General features: G+C 37.4%; 1 protein-coding gene across 6 annotated transcripts in view; it reads right to left on the bottom strand.

The window, feature by feature from the left end:
* The window catches only part of SYTL2 (synaptotagmin like 2), a 52,067-nt gene that overhangs the window by 1,503 nt on the left and 30,030 nt on the right, over positions 1–20,534 (bottom strand). The window contains exons 5-19 of one of the 6 annotated variants that reach the window (XM_058857546.1): positions 19,831–19,903; positions 19,190–19,289; positions 17,292–18,173; positions 16,636–16,707; positions 11,118–11,219; positions 10,097–10,150; positions 8,528–8,575; positions 7,350–7,444; positions 5,586–5,705; positions 4,420–4,589; positions 3,711–3,813; positions 3,115–3,285; positions 2,680–2,758; positions 1,669–1,768; positions 696–901 (exon numbers count right to left, since the gene is read on the bottom strand). In XM_058857546.1, the coding sequence (XP_058713529.1) occupies positions 696–901; positions 1,669–1,768; positions 2,680–2,758; positions 3,115–3,285; positions 3,711–3,813; positions 4,420–4,589; positions 5,586–5,705; positions 7,350–7,444; positions 8,528–8,575; positions 10,097–10,150; positions 11,118–11,219; positions 16,636–16,707; positions 17,292–18,173; positions 19,190–19,289; positions 19,831–19,903 (2,375 nt within the window). Of the gene's footprint in view, positions 1–695; positions 902–1,668; positions 1,769–2,679; positions 2,759–3,114; positions 3,286–3,710; positions 3,814–4,419; positions 4,590–5,585; positions 5,706–7,349; positions 7,445–8,527; positions 8,576–10,096; positions 10,151–11,117; positions 11,220–12,474; positions 16,708–17,291; positions 18,174–19,189; positions 19,290–19,830; positions 19,904–20,534 lie in introns of those variants that run through there. The other 5 variants (XM_058857522.1, XM_058857527.1, XM_058857536.1 and 2 more) reach the window with 5 other exon arrangements.

A 20,534-nucleotide genomic window follows, 5' to 3' on the forward strand; every position in this document is an offset into this window, starting at 1 on the left:
TAACAATAAAACAGGGTACTAATTTTGTACTGAAATTCAACTTTGGGTACTCTAAAATTCAAATTAAGATTTAGTATTTTTATTTGTAATTTAGGTTACTATGGTGAACCATGCAAGAAATTATTTTGTGAAAAGTAGTTTGTACATTGCATTTCTTGAGAAGGCTCCAAATACATTCTCCCCTCAGATCAGAGGGCAGAATACAAGGGACAAACAGAAGAATTGTATGCTTTTCCTGTTGCTATATCTGCACATCTTATATTACCCTTATGCTAGTAACTTGTTTGCATTTATAATTTTCCTATTCAGTATCTTCCAATCTTATCCTGCATTCCTGATCTAACTTTTTATTTCCACCCACTGCTGTCTTTACACTATTTTTTTGCATGAGTAAGTTTGCAAAACATGATCATTTTTCAGGCACAGGAATAGCATATTCTTGTACTTTAAACAGTACCAGATACAATGTATGGCCACACATAGGTTTCTTTCCAATACTACTCCTTGTCAGTCATCCTAACCCTCCTAACACTACTATTATTTACATTTCAGGATCTGTTCTGAAGAATAGGTATGTTTCTGAATGAAACTGTTCAAGAGAAAAGAAAGACTGAAAGGAAAGAGATCAAAAAAGGGGAAAAAAAAAGGCAAGACTGCTTTGTAAATTAAGTATAAATGTGGTGATTGTCCAGTACCTGTTCCAAGGCCTATCCGGAGGCCTCCCAGAAAATGGTTTGCTAGTTTGTTGTGATCCCAGACTGTGAGTTCTATGCAGGCTTCTTTTAAATCTTCTGGTCTAAAGCCATCATAGACCATGGTGTGGTTGAATACCGGGTTTGTCGTTTTTGCAACTGTCCTTGTTTTCTGGCGACTCTTTCTGCTGGTGTCTGGAAGAATGGTACTTCAGAGAGAAAAAGCACTGTCAGTTTGCACTTGTACAGCACAGCCTGCATTAAACATACTAAAAAGGCAAAAGCTGCTGATTAACTGTGTTTTGCATGTTAAAGTAGAACTGAAGATAAGGTGCTTTACAGAGATGGAGTGAAGGGTCACATTCTCAGCCCCTTACAGGAAATACTGGCAGCAGGTATCCACCCTTGTGCTTCAGAGGATGTAAGGGCAAGTCAGGTGGGGAAGAGGCACAAGTGAGTTTATTTGCTGTGTTATCACTGATGATGCTGAAACGTTTTTTTGCTGCCAGAGATTTCCCCAACCACCTTGTTATTCTTGTCTCTTCACATCTTTAGTCTGTATGCGGAAAGGAAAGGGGAAGAAATGCAACTATGTATTCACACTATTACACTATTTCACGCTTGTCTCCTCCCCAAATTTGCTAAGCTAAACCATGTTTTGCACAACCATGCTTTGCTTAAACATGCTTAAACATAAAAGCCAGAACAGTTTGACTAGTCCTTCCAGCAAGTGACTGAGAGACAAAACCAAAGTGTAATGACACAGAAAGCTCTCCCTGTAAGTTTTAGTTGGTGGTACATACTTAGTATCTGGAAGTTGTAAACTATGCAGGACAATTTACACTACATTAAAGAAGAATCAGAAAGCAATTCAGTGTTCTTTTCATATGAATGTAGAAAAAGAAGATACAATTAGAAAGCACAATGGTAACATTATTAGGCCATCACGTTTGATGACTTCAACCACAATTCTTACCATTTAATGAAAGAGTTGAGCCTATTGCCTCTAAGAAGAGGGAGGTTATGGCATTCCTTCACCCAGATGTGGACCTCACCAGTAGATAGAGTCTTCTTTCCTGTAAAAATAAAATAAAATATCTGCTTAAGGAGATGCTTTTAAAATATATTTTGTCTGACACAGCAGTTCTTGCTCATTTGTCGAGGTGATATTCAGCCTGGACTTATCTCACATCTTAATTCAACATTGCTCTCTGTACTCTGGAAGTTGAAATCTTCATCCCATCAAAGTACTACAAGATCACATCATGTCTGCATTCCTACAATGACTTTTCTTCTGTTACAACTAAGCAAACACATGCCACTGGTCTTCTCTTCCCAAGACTCTAGATAAACAAACAGATCAGCTTGTCATCAGCCTATGTGATGTTAGCATTTATTGCTGTACTTTCAAATAAGCTCTTTTATGCTCTTAATATATTTGATTCTTACTGACTGACTGTCTGTCTGGATTAAAGACCTGACCTGACTTCCCTCTCAGATTGGTCCACTATCAGTTGCCAGACAAGATTAAACCAAACTGATAAGACTGCTATAAATTTCTGCTTTCTAAATATCTGCTGCTACTTCCTACATCTAGTGTTGCTTGAAATTCAGTGTGTTATCATTGTTTAGCACATCACAGCATCTGCCTGATGATTTATAATCTCTAAAATTATACAGAAAACATAATTTTTTTACATGTATATATTGCATTATAAATCTTAGATTATGACAATGAGGCAATTTCTTCATCAGTGACATTAAAAACAACAAAAGATCTCAAAATGGTCTTTGGGGTTCTTAACTGATTGTATTAACAATCAGAGTGACTTAATCCTCTAAGGAAGAAAACAGAAAACTTTTATGTTGAAAGAAGCTGTCTGAAGTGAATGACAAACATTAAACAAGGGTCCTTTTTTTTAATTAAAAAAAAAAAGGACAAAACTACCAAAGGCTTGACGAATCCAAGCAAAGCAGCAATGCTTACCTCCAATTGGATGTGGGACATACTGGAGGGCTAGTTTCATCTCCCCTCTGTTTTCTAGATTAAGAGTTATTGCTGAAGTCTGAAATGAAAAAAAAAAACAAAACAACCAAACATCTGACATTAAAATGGTGCTGCACTTGCTCCATATCTTCAGAAGGTTTACTCAATATTTGGTTAACAGGTGCCTTCAGATTTCCGTTGCACTGACATATTTCATTGTCATATGACAAATACTTTGAAATTCCTACTCCTTACATTGTGAGAAAGTTTTTTGTACTGTAATAGCTAGCTAGACTAAAAGACATCTCAGAACTGTATTTCTATGTGTAAGTATGACTATAATCAGCACAAAACCCACAGAACACACAAGACCAAGCTTAAATGATGATTTGGTATTGCACTTACACAGCGGAAAATGCAAAACAGCCAACCTACCCTTGGCTTGAGAGGAAACCAGTTTATCTGCTTATTGGATGGATCGTTCCAGTCCCAAGTTCCTAAATCCAGCTCCACTTCACCAAGGAAGCTATTCCTCCCAAAGGTATCATTGTGCCAGACAGAGATATTGAGGCTTTGATTCTTTAGGAGCTCCTTCTCAATTTTATACTGCCAGGAAGAAGTAAGAAAATAAGAAATTAAGTTGAATTTTTACCAGTGCTGTATCAGAAAGTGATATGGTTAGAAAAAAGTGTCTGGGTTTATATGGCCATAACTGCTCACTTCTGCATTTCAGAAAGCATACAAACCACAACAAAACACAACTATTTACTTTTTATTTCTATCACCTTAAGCTCATACGTGGCTCATGTTTGTTTACACATAAAAGTATAGAGCCACCAGTGTTCTCAATGCTGGATCCAGAGATCACTGCAGAGTTGACCTATCAATGGAAACACACGGCCAGTTCTGCAGGGCAATCCCTCCCATGCTAATGTCCCTTTTGAGTGCAATCTAGACCTGTGCCCAAAAGCTGAGATTCCTCACACATCACACATACAGTATATTATGTCTAGTAATAGTTTGATAAATACCCGCAGTATTTCATTATAGACTGGATTAAAAGTTTTCTTTTTGACAGAAGTCTTCCGTTTGCCCAGTCTGTATTTCTCTGGAAGCAGGTAGGTCTTTACATACCTAAAATTGAGACAGGGATGTTAGAAGGGTTAAGAAAATCCCAAAAACTTTAAAAATCCAGACCTTCTCCAACTTCACCTTCCAAAATACACAAGTATTTGCTTACAAAGTAAAAGAAATCCACTTGAGTAGACATTATGTTATTCAGCTTCTATTTTTAAGAATTAAAACAGCAGTGGTGATGCTTGTCATAACTTTCTTATAATATCCTTCTCCAGGGGAAAATCTGGTGAAATATCTCCTCAGAACATGAAAATAAAGAATATATACCTGTAACAGGCCCAAATGTCATATTTATATAGGTGCTGATCCTACTGAAAACATATCAAAGTGGAATTTACCATCTGAAAAGTGGCATTTTAAAAGGTAATTTAATATTCTTTAAAGTGATCATTTTCTGTGTTAACATACATACACACCAATTTATAAGGGTTGTTCTAATTAAATCAGAGTTAAAAAAAACCCAAAAGCACATTATAGCCTCTTCATCTATTTCTTTGGTGGTTTACCCCAGGAGGTTAGAGAGACTGGAAAACCCCAGAAATTTTCATTTCCACATTAAAATAAAGACTTCCATTAGAAAAGAAATGCATTCTTTGTACTTACGGGTCTGAACGCTGTCGCTTAATATCTGCTACTGCCAGCTCTTTACACTGGCAAATAAAGATGTGGAGCTCATTCAGCTGTTCCACATAATCAATGGCAAACTGAATGTTCCCCTTCACATCAACGTTGCCAAAGTCTGCACTATAGATGCTCATTAGGCTGCCGCTCACCTGCATCGTACAAGAGGAGAAATATTTTCCAGACATTGAATTTCACCAGATATTTCAGGATCAGGGTAGAAGTTGTGCTCAGGATTCAGACAGTAAAGAAATCAACTGCATCTCTTTAGATGTAACAATAAAGTGTAATGGACACTGTTATACAAGCTTCTCAGCAAGCAGATTAATGAAGGAAAGATATTTGGAAATCAAAGGGGTTAGACCAGGATTCTTACCAAAAAAAAAAATTTGAATGGGTTACTGAATTGAGATAGAAGAAATTAAATTATAGGATGCTGTAGATCTGAAGACTGACTGTACTCAGATCCTTGACATATTACTTCTAAATATCCTCAGCTGATCTTCTAGCAGAAAACAAGCCTAAGAGTTTAGGAAAACAGACTTTCTTAAAATACTAACAAGAAGATTAATAAAGTCTATATGGCTGAGTTATGTACCTAAATATGTAACTAAATAAAACACTGAAAATTAAATACTAAATACAGAGAAGAAGAAAGATGTGTGCATACATATATATATTTTATCCCAACATCCTTCCCCAAAACTCTGTTTTTCTTACTCGGAGTCCATATAAACCAATGACTTTTGGTTATCTAGTTGGCTCAACTACACACCTGATATACCAGTATCTCCTGCTTTCACTTATCTCTCTCCCCTTTCTCCCTTTCTAAATGTTTGTCCTATATGAATTGTTCTTCATTTTCAGCTACAAATGTAAGCTCTAAAGGTAAAATCCATATCTTTGTTCAGAGCCCTGAACAAGCTCCAATATATTACAAGGAAAAAAAAAAAAATCTATTTAATTGTACTTTACTTGCTTCAGGCAAGTACATGCAAGGAATTATGCTATGTTCATATAACAGAAGTGGAAAGAAGGAGACAGAGATGACAAGGGAAGAAAGATAAGATGAATGAGATAAGAGCCAAAACAACACTGGAGAAATTAGCAAAAGCAGTGCCATTAAAATAATGCTTTGGTTTACATACAGAGGATAAGGAGGCCATGCCAGAAGAGCTGCTAAGATTGGTTAGAGAGCTGGGACTCTTCTTGATTCTGCCAAAGGAATAACTGCTTTCTGATGCTGTATCTGTCTCTCTGTCATCACTCTACAAAAACATCACAGAAAGAAAGTCTGTGTACGTTCTTTATAATCACAAGGAAAATTAAAAAAAAAAAACAAAACCAAGCAAACAGAATTTTAATGCACATTGAGACTCAGTGGAAGTCTGAATTTAATTTCCCTTGTAGTGCAACATGAATAATATTTCTTGAACTAGGTCATGCATTTAAAGTTGAGAGTTTTTCTGATGAACAGCCTACACTGATAATTTTTTAAGCAGTGATGCAACCAGGTTTGGGGGTTTGTTTGTTTGTCTGTTTTAAATCTCAAGTAACAATTAAAAATTACGAAGTTAAGTTTATTGGGACAATTAAACTCAACTTCTCTGTGTCACTGTCTCATGCATAACCTATGCAATTGATAATGCTCAGTCCTTTTACAGTCCTTTCTGTTATACAGTAAATGCTGTCAGTTCTCTGCCTCTCTCTTAAGGGCACCTGGCCAGAAGGTAACATTCAGAGAATAGCACTGGATACCATGAATGGTTTTTGCAAAGTCTTTCTTGCAAGAGGACAAGCAGGGCTTTGCTTTCCCATGAGGAAATTGCAGCTTTTGTTTCCTTGGTCATTATCAGGTTATGTACTCACAACCCCATTCCATCTCAATGCTATCTCTGCACTAAAGAATTGATCCCCTTCCCACATGAGCCTTCCTACACAAGCTGTTACAGACAACTTCATCTTCCTGTTGTATTCCACCCAGGAACAATTTACAAGGTCTCCCCACTCCTTCAAACAGTTTTGAACTGGTGTCATAGATCTTCTAATAACAGATACAAGATTAGTAAAATTTCTACACACATTAAGAAAATTGTTATTTATATAAATAAACATTTAGCATATAAAGACTTTTTCATTTTGCTTATAAAATCTGGTTATGTCTATTTTGTTGAGTAAAGGAAGACCAGGATTTTTCCTCTGTTTCAGAGGTCAATGATAAGGACTGAAAAATGTCCAGCCTACCTAGGGCAAAGCCTCTTGAGAAAAAATTGCTTTGGAGAGTGCTATTTGGGACTGCACAGAATAAATCCAGAGTGAAGTGACAGTTAAGCAGTGTGGATAATCAGTCCAGTTACATGGACTCTTTGAAAGACAGAAAAATTCTAAGTCCTCCTAGAGGAGAAGGATATATGGTAATTAGACAAGGGGGAACTGGCTTTAAACTAACTGATAATAGGTTTAGATTTAGATTAAGAAGAAATTTTTCACTGTAAGGGTGATCACAGCAGTCACAGGTTGCCCAGAAAAGCTGTGGCTGACCCCACCCCCCTGGAAGTGTTCAAGGCCAGGTTGGATGGGGCCCTGAGCAACCTGGTCTCCTGAAAGATGTTCCTTAGCAGGGGGGTTGGAACTGGATGGTCTCTAAGGTCCCTTCCAAACTAAAAATTCTGTGATTCTCCTGATAGAGAACCATAGATGTCATAGGCCTAACAGTTCAAATTGCTTATCACTTTCAAGCTTCAATGTCATTTTAAGAGATTTGAATATGGCCTCTGAGCTTATTCCAAGGTTCACACCATGATGATGATAACAACAATAATCAAGCATGGCATGTCATTGGGAGTTCTGAAACTTGCACAGAATTAGTGGTCAGGTACCTGAAACTATAACATTTCAGAGAGGGTGCTTACCTCTTCCTGTAAGAATGATGGTACTGACTTGCTCAGTCCTTTGAGTTTTTCAGGGTTGGAAAAGAGTTTATCAGGCTGTGAAGTCACTGTGGAAACTGCAAAGCAGTAATTCAAGAGGCTTCAAAAACATGTTTGTACATCAGAACAGTGAGATTCCATAACAGGATGCAGTTAGAAGCAAACCACTCTGGATGAAATACATGCACATGCACAACCAGCCTGGATGCAAGGGGGCTTTTTCCCCCCATAGGACTCAGAAGCTGTCATTAGGAAGAATAATCTACTTTGGCATTGCCTATAACAATGACCAACAAACTTCAACAGGACCAGAAATATTGCTTGATATGAGGCAGCCTGGGTGCTACAAGCAAATTCTGATCAAAAGTGATAAAGAAAACATTGAAATTACCTTCTATATTTTCTTCCTAGAAAAAGAATAAGTACACTTCTGCACTAACAATAACAACATTGACATTCAAATTATCATAATATTCTTAGTAAGAAGTCAGCATACAAGCCAAATTCTGGTCTATTTACTCAGTCTATTTAACTGTAATAGGCAAATTTGTGTAAATCAAGCAAATTCTAGACCTGACCAAGGAAGTTGCAAGTATTCCTACTTAATTATAAGATCCATATCTCATTAATAATGCACTTTTTTGCACTCTGTTTCTTCCATACTTGCATGCCTCTACTGCAGCTTACTTCTGTAGTCTTTCACTGTACAAAACCTAATTGTACAAGCTAGGCTTGCAAAAATAAAGTTTGCAGTAAGCTCATGATCCTCAGAATTTTTCATGCTCTAGCCCCACTTATATTGAATACACAAAGATGAACTGCATACACATTGTGAGATGCATCAATATCATGGGACAGAAAATGATCAATAACCAGCCACCTACAGGAGCATGTATTTATTGCAGAAAATGAAACACTGCAGACAATGGGATTGTCTGCAAGGTCAGTGAAACTTTTGCAAAGCTTTTGATGTCAAAACTCAGCTAGTGCTTAACAGATCAGTTACTGTCAGTATGCAATTAGATGCAGTACTTAGAGCAAGTAGCTACTCCAGATGTGTAACTTGTTAGTTGTTAAATGAAAGAGTATTGTTAATTTACTAGTTCAGTTATCAGAGGAAAAGTCTCTCCAGTATCTGCTGGAAGAATCCTATTACTCACTTCCTGCTGCAGTTTCAGTCCTCTCTTGATGCTGATCAGGTTTCAGACCTGCTCAGTGCAGTATTAACAGTCATTCAGCAGTACAGTTTTGCAAGGTTATAAATAGCATCAACATACTTTATATGTGGGATTTTTCTCGGTTTTTTTGGTGGTTTTGGGTTTTTTTGTACTTCCCCAGACCCCATGAACTTTGTGGGTTTTTTTTCCTTCCAACAGTTAGTAGTGGTTTAGGTATGAGGCCTGTATGGGCATTAGATCTGTTTGATTTTGGTGCATCGTGGAGCCTGTTTATGCAAACATAAATTCAGAACTAGGGACATGGCTCAGTGGTGAACTTGCCCATGCTGACTTAATGGTTGGATTTGCTGGTACTAAAGCTTTTCTCCGACCTAAACAATTCTATGATTCCGTTTCTGTGTCTTGCACTGCTGTTCTCCTTTGAGGAGCTGGATCATAACAAAATATGAGCATAATAAAAGTGTACAAGCTAAAAAAATCAGTCCTTTCACTGCTCCAAAAGAACAATCCTTTCAAAAAAACTTGCCTTATTCTGCCTGTACAGCTATCAATTTGGCCGTGTGTCATTTTTTCATAACTTCAGTCTTAACAAATAAAATTCAAATTCGTCCTTCACTTTTCAGGTTAGCCTCTACACATTCACACTGAATGTCAAACAGGCTTTCAGTAGGGGTCTCCACTTGAAAGCAGAGTGCAGGATGGTGCTTAATCTTGTTACTTTACTGAGTGCTGTAGGTATCCTAATATGCTATGACTATCCTATTGATAATATGGGCCACTGGCATGCACAAGGCTTTAAAGCATCTAAACCATGAAATAAAAAATACAATTGCACACAAGAGTTCTTTTAAAACTACAGTGCTACAATACAGTAAATAAAGAATTTTGTGCTATGTTCCACCACATTCAATATTATTTGATGCTTTTCAATTCTGTTTATTTCGACACATTCTTGGAACAGGTTTGCTTTTTGTTTTTCTTAGATTTGGAATTTCTAAAGGTATATTGAAAAAATTAACTGTAAGGCATCTGTAATGCACTAATGGACTGATGATATCAGCAGTTGATCTAGAAGTTCATCTATTGCCTAGAATAATGCTACTTTATAGGACTAAGGCAGGGATATTTAGAGAGGTTCCTTTCCAATTGTAGTATTCTGAAGGGTCTTTTGCACTAGCAAAAGTCATCTTGAATCTTACAATGCAACAGATAAACAGACAAACTGAATATTTACTGAGGCAAATTTCTTTCAAAAGAGCTTGTGTTCAAAGCTCCCAATGATTTCAGTAACTCATAGGCTGAATGACTGAAGGCCAAAAGAATACACTGATAAGTGGCACAGTTTCTACAGATACGGGAGGACATAAATAGATTCTTTAAGAATAAACACCACAACAGAATTCTACAAAAGCTTTCCAGCCATGCTGAAGTTAACCAAATCTAAAAACACAATATAATTATTGGTTTAGAAAAAAAATAAATCTTCACTAGCAAACCATTGAAGCCATTGAAAAAGCAACAAACTTCCATGCAGACACAAATTATATTTACCATCTTCATCACTAAGAACTAATTCCTCCTTTGGTTTATTTATTTTTTCTTTATCTGTGCAGGAAAAAACAACACAGTTAGAAATTTTGTTATTTGGTATAAAATGGACGGCAGCGACAATCACAGAATTAAGAGTAATGAGGACCAAAACCACAGACAAACCAGCAGAGCCATGGGAACAGTTAAATTCAAGAGAGGCTTTTACTTGACATTCTACCTCAAAGCCTACATCCAAGCAAGGGTCTCATGGTGACATAGTTTCTATCAGTGTGTTGTTGTAACAATGTTAGTGCACACCTAAAACCTAAAAACTGGTTAGAAGAAAGCAGTAGCAGTATTAGAAGAACAACTTGCCAGTATCTTTAAAAAAAATCTACATCTCCGTGCTTCAGTTCACAAATAGAAGTTCAGTCTGTGTCTTCCCCATTAGACATGAGAAGCATGAAAACACTCAGGGGCAGGGTGAAATGAGATAGGAATAATAATTTCACCAAACCCAAGGAATCCAAGTAGGCTACTGAGGGAAGCCAGGAATTACTTTTAAGTATAATATTATCTCACTGTATTCTCCTAAAATTAGTTTGATATATTTACTACTAGAATAAACTGGTGAATCATTACTAAACCATTACTAAACTCTGGTTTTCATGCTTTCATTGTCTGCTTATTCGACCCAAGCCAGCAACCAGGAGATAATGACAGTAGTTGCTCATTACTGTTTTGGGTAATTGCCAATACTTCCACAATCGAAAAACTATCCAAGAAACAGTTAATCACTGATCAACACAGTGCACTCCTGGAAGATATCTGCTTCACAGACCAGCCTTGTTCCAAAATTAACACCAAGAACTGAAAATTAAACCACATAAGAAAATAATCTGGTTCCAAAGTACAACCTCCATACAGCTTAATGAGAAACAAAACCAAAGCCACGACTTGGCAAGGCTGTATGGAAGACCAGTATGAACACATTTAAGCCAAACTGGGAGTCATGGGACACACACACAAGCTTTGTGCTCACTTGAGGTAGCTGATGGAATGTCTTCTAGACTTTTGGAAGGCTTTTTCCTATCTGCACTCCTTTTCAAAGCCATCAAAACAGGGTTTAATTCTTCTTCAGAACCTGTTATGAGACAAAACACATGAACACTGCACACACAGACATGCCACTTTAAGCAAGTCAATGAAGAACCAGTCACAGGTTTCTCATGAGAATCTATTTTGACAGTTAGCAAAGACAGCGAACATTCAGTGAAAATATGAGATGAATCAAAAATAAAATAACCATCTAATTTTAAGTGTCCATTTGCTCTCTCTAAACACCCTCAGTCATCAACAGAGATAGACAAGTCTGACAAGTGATTTGCCCTGTGTAGGTATAAGTCTGTGCTTACTGACTAATAACGGTGTTTGGGACAATTATTGCATTCAATTGGTTAAGAATAATATATATTAAGAATAATATAATAAAGAATAAATTCAGATTGTAGCCATTTTGCAACCATCTTTTCACGAATCAGCACAAAAGAATTTTTGTTTTTTCCCTTTGTGCAAATTTTTCTGTTACAGTCTTTCTGCAGAAAAAGTAATTTTGTTTCAATGATTGAATAACCAAATAACCCAAACCAAACTACCAAAACCACAAAAAACGAAACACCATTTCCCCACACACATGCAAAAAAAAAAAAAACCAAAACCCAGCCAAACATAAAAACCCAAACAAACACAAAAAAAAAAACCCAACCAAACCCCACAAAAAAAGAGCTGTGGATGTATTTGGAACCCTGAAGTTATGCAATTGTCTCCAAAAGTAGAGACAGACTTAGCTCCTTCAGAAATCTTTAAGATTTTCTTTCCTCCCTATCTCTCCTTCCCTCCCCTCCACCAACAAATCAGTGTTGCTGCCTGTAATTATGAGTGAAACCACATTGTGTTTGATTTTTCCTCACTTATCTTGAGTTTTCACCGACTTTCTTCAGAAACCCCTTTCAAAACATTTCCCAGATCTAAGTTGGCAGGCCCTGGGAACTTGCTATATTTCTCAGATTCTTCTTCAGAAGAAGATATTCCCAGTTTCTCAGTATGAGACTAAAAAGGTTAAATTATCTTCTCCACCTTAAGCTCTTTGATGACTATCATACACTATACATTGACTAGAACTACCATTTAACCAAATAATGTGAATCCTAGTAAATGGACCTTTTCATTTATATGGCCATTTTTCAGCGCAACAGCAGCAATGATAAATGAAACAGCACAGGGTATTTGTATTATCCTTTATATCTAGATATTCCACTGATAAGTATTTATCTATCTTCAGAGACTAGCCAGTCAAACTAAAGAATGAATCAAGTGAGCCACTGATATTTTTTTCCTTTTTTAATCCAGTATATTTGAAGGGATTACTAGATTGAGTGTTACAAATTTATTAATTTGAAGGCAACGTCACATGGGATAAGAAAAATGTAAATCAAAAAGACTGAATTGATTCATGCTGCTAAATTATCCTTAACAAAAAAGGCTTAACCAAATGTAGTATGTGTCTGTTAAATACTTTCCAATCAAACAATTAATTCTTCCCACCCCTCCCAAGAAAATATCCAAATCTCTCAATTAAGAAAGTATCACACAGACTTTCCACTAATATATTTCAAACTGGATAAAAAAAAAAATAATTATTGCAGCTATGTTTAACTCAGCACCATGAATTTTAGAAATCAGATAGCTCATGAGTTGAACTTCTATTCAGAGTTCCAGAGTGAGAATCAGAGTTTTCATCTGAAAACTTGAATCCCAAATTTATGTTGCTGCCTTCCTCTTCATTGTTATTCTCATGCTGAGACATTAAGCATTGTTATTCTCATGCTGAGATTCTTCTGGCTGGGGGTAGTTAATCTCATCTTTAAGTGCTGTACTTGTTCTTCTGAAATTCATCAGTGCTTGAAATTCTGAATTCTGTTCAGAAGCCTCCAAGAACGTGCTTTCAATCATCCCTTTTTCATTTATCTCAAATGGTTTGATTGCGACCATATTTGTCTTGCCTTCCAAGGAACAAAGATCAAATGAAACCATGTTTCTCTCTCCTATTTTGTTAATAGCTCCATCTCTTTTAAGACCAGAAGCTTCAATTTCACTTACTGCAAGATCATTAACTGAGGCTTTGACGGTCTTTTCTGGAGCTCCCACTTTGAGAACTATCTTCATTTGTGTATCATAGCTACTTAGGGCATTGTATGGCTGTGACCTTGTCATGAATAGAGTCTCTTTCTCTGAGGGAAATGTACAATCCTCAACTTCTTCTTGCTGATGTAAGTCTCTGGATATTGGACATGAAACTGCAGATGCTTCCTGAAGAAGTTTTTCTAAAGAGCGACTGAATTCACCAAATTTTGCAATATTTGAAACAGAGTTTTTTTCTACTGTTTCTTGTATTTCTTGAGGGTGATCTCTGTCTTGTTGATGTGGAACATGTATACCTACACTAGTCTGTATTTTATCATGCATTTTCTTATCTATATTTTCCAGCACAGAAGCTGGTGTTTCAGAAACCTCTTTTGGTTGATTCTGAAAATTAACATCAGACCCTGTATATTCAGTGCTGGACAGTGCAGATCTTTCTGTGGTCTCACCAATTCCCTGCAGCAGCTGTCCATCATGCTCATAGGCTGTGCTCATAGCTTTCACCACAGCAGTCCCCTGTACTGTGCTGTCAGCACATTTGGGTTTAGGGGAACGTGTTTCAGAGGCCTCCTTCAGCATCCTCTCTAAAGCAGAACTCAAGCTACTGGCCTTGGATGGGGCAACAGACTTTTCTATATTCTCACTGATTTCCTGAGCTACCTCTCCACCATGCTCATAGGTCATACTTTTAGCTTCCACCTTCAGAGTTCTCTGTACTGTGCTGTCAGCATGTTTTGGCTTAGGAAGGGGTGTTTCAGAGGCCTCATTCAGCAGCTTCTCTAAAGCAGAACTCAAGCCACTGTCTGAAGATGGGGCAACAGACTTTTCTATAATCTCATGGATTTCCTGCGGCACCTCCCCATCACACTCATAAATTGTGCTTTTAACTTGCACAGCAGCAGTCCTTTGCACTGTGCTGTCAGCACGTTTGGGTTTAGGAGGTGGTGCTTCAGGGGCCTCCTTCAGCAGCCTCTCTAAAGCAGAACTCAAGCCACTGGCCTTGGATGGGGCAACAGACCTTTCTACAGTCTCACTGATTTCCTGCTGCACCTCTTCACCATGTTCACACATTGTCCTTTTAACTTGATATTCAGCAGTCCCCCATGCTGTGCTGTCGGCATGTTTGGGTTTAGGAGGGGGTGTTTCAGAAGCCTCCTCCACCAGCTTCTGTAGGGCAGAACTCAAACCATTGACCTTGGATCTAGCTACAGACTTCTCTATGGTCTCATGGACCTCTTCAGGTGGACCAGTAGCTTCTTGGTGTGCTGATTCTACACTGCAGTTATTTTGTGATATACTATTTAACTCATCATATGTTTTCATTCCCACCCTTCTGTATTCAGAAGGTTGAGATACAAGGGTTTCTTCGAGAAGGTTCTCCAAGCCAGCTTGAGGCCTTGGGGAGCCCTCAAGGGTATCATCCTTGTCTGCTGCCTGATATTGTAGATACAAAGGTTCAAATTCCCTAAACAGCTTTCTGAGACTTTTTCTGTTCTCATGCTTATGTGTTGATGACACATTCACTTGTCCTGTACTTTTGCCTATTTCTTCTCCTTGATCAACAGGAGAAATAACATTACTGTCTTGCCCTGTTCTCTCAATGACCTTGCACTGATTTGACTGAAAATGCGTCCCTTTTAAAATGCTTTCTTTTAGGTTTAAGCTACATGACATCTCAAAGGCTTCCTTTTCTAGCTTCTTTAGACATGACTTAAATATATCAAGCTCACCTTTAGGTAGAACAACTTTATCCACAGTCTCTGCAACTTCCTCTTTATCCAAAGGAGTAGTCTTGTTTTCCCCTTTTTCTATAGGTAAATATAGTTTATCACCTACTACTGTCTCCTTTAAAGCATCTTTATCACCAGGTAACTGGAGCTGCAAGGATACATGATTATCTTTTGATGAAACAATGCTTTTTTCTGTACATTCTCTAACTTCATGCTCTGGAAGACCCATCTTCTCCTGTGATTTTGAGATAACTGGCTGTCTGTCCGGCTGGAGAGAGTCTGTATTTTTTGTGTGTGTCACATTCAGACCTCTTAGGACAGGAGATCCTAGAGATTTTTTGCATACTACAGAATCTAGTTTCTGTGTTTTTTCTCTCTCAGGTGTTTGGGTTTGTTGTTTAATTAACTCTTGTTTGCTCACATTATCTCTGCCTTTTTTATCTTCCTTTGATTTTCTTTCATAGATTATTGATCTAGTATTATTTGGCAAAGAATCATCTTCCCTGTCAATGCTACTCTGGAATTTAACTCCAGTATCCCAGAAGTTTCTCAGACTCTGGAAGTGTGAAGGATCTGAAATTTGATTCTTGGACTTCTCATTCATCTTTTCTTTTAAAGACAAAACCTGGAAGTTTGGCTTCTGTTGGGAAGAAGCAGCAACTTTTCCTTTAAGAGTCTCCTTCTCATCTTTGTCTTTGTTTTTTGATGAAACTGAAGTGACACCAGTTCTGGGATGCAAGTTACTGGCTTTTGGGAGTTCTGTACATTCACAAACTTCATCAAACTGAAGTGTCCCTTCTGCCTTTCCAAATGTATGGCCTGGTCCAGATTCAAAGGAGTGGTGACTTTTGTTTCTTGAAGCCTGGCTTGCACAACTTACTTCAGGACTTCTTAATGTGTTCTTGCACTGATCATGCAATGCCTTAGGTAGATACGCTGCAGATTGTTTCAGTTTGTCACTTTCTCTGAGACCTGTCAATGCATGGCCACCTGATGCATCAGTATTGATACTAACTCCTTTCTCTCTGTGACTGGGTATAGTTTTATCCCTTTCCCAGAATGCTCTGATCTCCCTTATTCTTCTTTTTTCTTGTATTGCCTTCTCTGATTCACATTTCTGAGCCGGTAGCTTGTGCCCTTGATGTTCCAAGAGATTTGATTTCTGATTTTGTTGTTTGATTTCTTGACCATGTTCTTTTTCTTCAACTCTTGTACAACCAAATTCAGTTAGCAATTTATCATTTTGCTTCTTATTTGCTTCCTCTGTCTTAGGCTTCACCCTCTCATTTATCAGCTGTATGTTTTTTGAAGTAAAGGATGTAGGTGAAATACTGCTCTGTTGTTTAATCTTTCCAAATGGTCTCTCTTCTGTATCTTTTGTTGTTCCATGCATGCCAGGCCCACTGTGTTCTGTAGGAAGAACTCTTTTGATTGACACGTCCACTTCCTCTCTGGGCTCCCTGCCTTGGGACTTCATTGATAGTTCCTCATCTTCAGTACTAGAACTTCTTTTAAACCAGTCTAAAACTTTTGATACAGATTCATCGTCCACTTTCACAAGTTCATCAGCATGTTTTCCAGGCTTGAAAATGGTTTTAGCATCTCTCTCCTCAACAAGATCAGGCTTACCTTGTTGAAGACTTGTAGAATTAGTATTAGACACCTCACGTGCTTCTGTTTCAGCCAAGAGTTGATGTCTATCTACAACATAAACAAATTTATCAGAGTTATTAATCAGACACATGACTAAAAATGTTTGGTCTACCTAGAAAATTCTCAGAATTTTTTTAACTGTTAGTGGAGAAAAAGAGTTCTCTGTCCTGGTGATTTTGGAAAGAACTATACCATGGGCGAGAGTGAAGAAAATTCCTGTTCCAAATCATTACTTCTGAGGGTACAAGCCAAGAAGATGAGTTAAGCCCATTCTTAAAGGAAATGCCTTCATTGAAGGGAGGCACACAGAGGATGACAATCCAGCATTATTTGTGTTTAGTCCCATAAGCAAATCCCTAAGTCACATATGAATTACTCCCAAGGACAACTGACAGCACTACACTAAAATAACATTCACAACAGAGGTGCCTATACTGGCTCTGATAAGATTACCAATAGGAGATCTTAAAAGTATTTTTTAAAGTTTGATTTTTTAATTCTGCAGTAGCACATTTCCTACTACTTCTGTTTCCTAGTTGTTAATTGCTAGCTACAAGGGACCCACATTAATGTGTTATGTGAATGTGTTATATCCTATCTCATTCCATTCTTTACTTCTATTAGACTCTTACCAGTAAAGTTTTTGTGTGACTCTGATTCATGGCTCAGGATCTGGTTGGATTTTTTTTCACGTGTCTCATTAACACTCTGTTCATTATTGCTGTTTGACAGGATATTGCTGGAGGTCTTCTGTGGGGTTTCAAGTTTCTTGGGAGTAACTGTATTTGTCTGGAAGCTTTCACTAACTGGGAAGACTGATCTGTTACTGTCACGAGGGCTGGATGCAGATGTGTCTTCTTGTAAGCCATCTATTGTTTTCATTTGTAAAGTTGATAAATAGGTTCCCAAAGGCTTTGCAGCAGGAATTTGCCTATCACCAAGTGAATCTGATTGAACAGCATAATTTCCACTATTCTTTTTTTTGTCAGGTTTTAAGATATCATGGTCTCCTTTTTCTTTAACATGGCATGGCTGTGGGCTTTGCAGAGGTTTTCCTTTACCTGAGCTAGATGAAAACCTCACTTGTTTCAGTTTTTCCAGTGAGTTTTGTGTGGAATCTTCTGCTTCTTCCCCAACAGAGTTCTTCTCACCTTCTCCTTCAAGAATAGTTGTGGTAGAAAGATCATTCTTTTTCTGAACATCTAACATCTGACTGACCCGAACTTCTGAGTCAGTGGAACTTGAGCTTGAGCTGCGTTTCAGAATGCCCCTGGGTGGGGTACCAATGCCATTAATCCTCTCAGTCTGCTTGGCTGGTTTGAGAGCAAGGTCTTCTCTTTGTGATACAGAATCTGCTGCTTTGTGAATTAGTTTCCTAGCTTTTGGGACAGGACGATTAACTAGTTCCTTCTGTGATGGATCAGTAAGTTCTACAAAAAACTTCTCAGGTTTATCTGATTCATCATTTTGTAAGTTTGATTTAGGTGGGCTGTCTTCTGAGACTGACCAAATTTCTGTAAGACATAGAAGAGCTCATGAGTTTACGTGACATTTGCCAGTAGAAACAGAAATATATGACAGTGCAGATCTAAAATGCAGTGATTATACTGGTTTATTAAAAACAACTGCAGCAAAAACACATCCAGTAATTTTACATAGGTGTTGATTTCATTTTTATGTAATTGACATTTTTAGGAAATTAAAAGCTTGCTGTTATTTCTCATTTTAGAAACATTAACTATTTGATGAAAGCAAAGAGAGCACAACATTTTTCCTGCAAGGGATAACGTTTGCAGGGAAGTGCAGCTTTTGAATACACATACACCTCTTTAGTGTCAGAACATAAACAGCAACCCACAAAAATGGAAACTGGCTATTTCCATAGTCATATGGAATAAGGCAAATGCAGAAATAATCTCCTGGCAGGGAGATGAAGGGTTTTATATTCCTACTATGCAAGTCTTTCCTTTTCCTGTTAGCATGCTTCACAACAGAGACAGGAGAGTAATAGCTACATATGACTCTAAATTACAACTTCAAATGCCTGTATTGTGATATGTAATCACTCATCAACTTGCTTGCAGAAAATACTGCTGGAAAGGGAGGGTAATAAACAGGACTAAGGAAACAAAGGAAAAAAGTATAGACCAAAGAGAGCTAGGCTGCTTCTGTCTTGCTAATTAGCAGCAATGATTGGAAGCTCATAAAGACAGCTATGTCAAATTCAAGGAAATTTCACTGTCCTTTTGTCAGAAATTCAGGACAGGGAGCCATCTCAGAAGGAGGTCTTAGTACTGACTAGAACTATGTGTAAAAGAAAGGAAGCAAAATCCATTTACTCATGTCTACAGCCATTTCCTGAGTATATTCACATGCTTTAGATGAGGTTTGAAATAAGCTAGTTAACAATTCACAATACTTAAGACAAAAAGCGTTTTGATCTCTTTCAGAAAGAAGCAATGAAAGTAAAAATAATTTCCCTATAAACCCACAGGAAATTCACAGTTATCTGCTAAACAAGTATATTTACCCTTCTTTGATAGCTGAGGTACAATGGCTGGTCTGTCTTCTGATTCCCCATTGTTCAAGTTATCATCTGATGTAGTGGAATTAAATGGATTTCTCCTTTGCTAAAATAGGAACAAACATTACTGTTGCGGTCAAATTCTTACATCACAAACAGACACAAGTGCAGTGATTTCCTCTTCCCCACTATCTATCAGCAAAGAGTCTGAAGGCATACCTCTTAAACTGGATACATGACAAAAAACCTAAACAATATGAACAGGAAACTATCAGAAGTGCCAGTGATAACCTCATCTTGTTCTTTTGAACTCACCAAAACAGAGATAAGCCACCACTTAAAGACACTTGAAAACTCCCAAGTCCTTTCAAGTTCAATAAAATTATCTCTAATTCTGTGATATTAGAACAGAGCAGGCCAATCACTTTCAGTAGTTGAACAGACTGGAAATAATGCCAAGAAAGAACAGCCACCAATAATAGGTGTAGCAGCACTTCAGTGCTAAACCTTTAGTGGCTTTCATTACCTCTGTCCAAAACAAAAAAAAATGCTCATTTTTTTACAAATTATTATCGTTCCTCCTCAAAGCTTTATTTATGTTTACCAATGAAGCAAATAATTTCCACTATATTCAGTATCAGCCATACCCTTACTGATGAGACTGCTGCCTTCACAGGTCTTTCCTCTGGTTTGTTTAACACAGGGCTTGCTTCTTTAGAACTGCAAAGGAAAATTATATAACAACTTCAGTAAACAGGACATTATGCCTTTTTGAAAAAACAGAACAAAGATCCATTTATAAATACTAAAACAAACACTTGGCCCCTGAGGTTTTCCATTTAGTCTGCTCTCATCACATTTAGAAGAAAAGCTTCTCAATCCTATAGCAAGGGGGATACTCTTGCTGCTTTCTTTCCTTGTAGAGATGTATTTACTTGTTAAATAATTCAATACAACTTCTACTTGGCATGACAGAAAACACATTTTTTTGATACATTTTAGATGTCTGAGAAAGCTTTATAAAAAATAAGCGTAAATATATATTTTATATTTACTATAAATATACTAAGCATAGCTACTCTCCAAAAAATATCAGTGTTGCCAACTCCATCCTTGTCCTACATTTGTACTTCTAGGATTAAAATCAAAGTGAAGGAAAGTGTCAAAATCTGATTAAAAAAATAGAGCTTTGCAAAGTGTCAAAGTCAGAAAAAACAGAGGAACACCATCACCACTATAGCAAAGATGTGACATGCCATAGATGACAACACATCCCCTCAGAGGTACAGTTTATAAGCTATTCTTTCAACTGAGATGTATAAATTTTCTTGATTAATAGCATAAGTGAAGT

The sequence above is a fragment of the Poecile atricapillus genome, chromosome 1 (assembly GCF_030490865.1).
Source record: "Poecile atricapillus isolate bPoeAtr1 chromosome 1, bPoeAtr1.hap1, whole genome shotgun sequence".
Taxonomy (NCBI): domain Eukaryota; kingdom Metazoa; phylum Chordata; class Aves; order Passeriformes; family Paridae; genus Poecile; species Poecile atricapillus.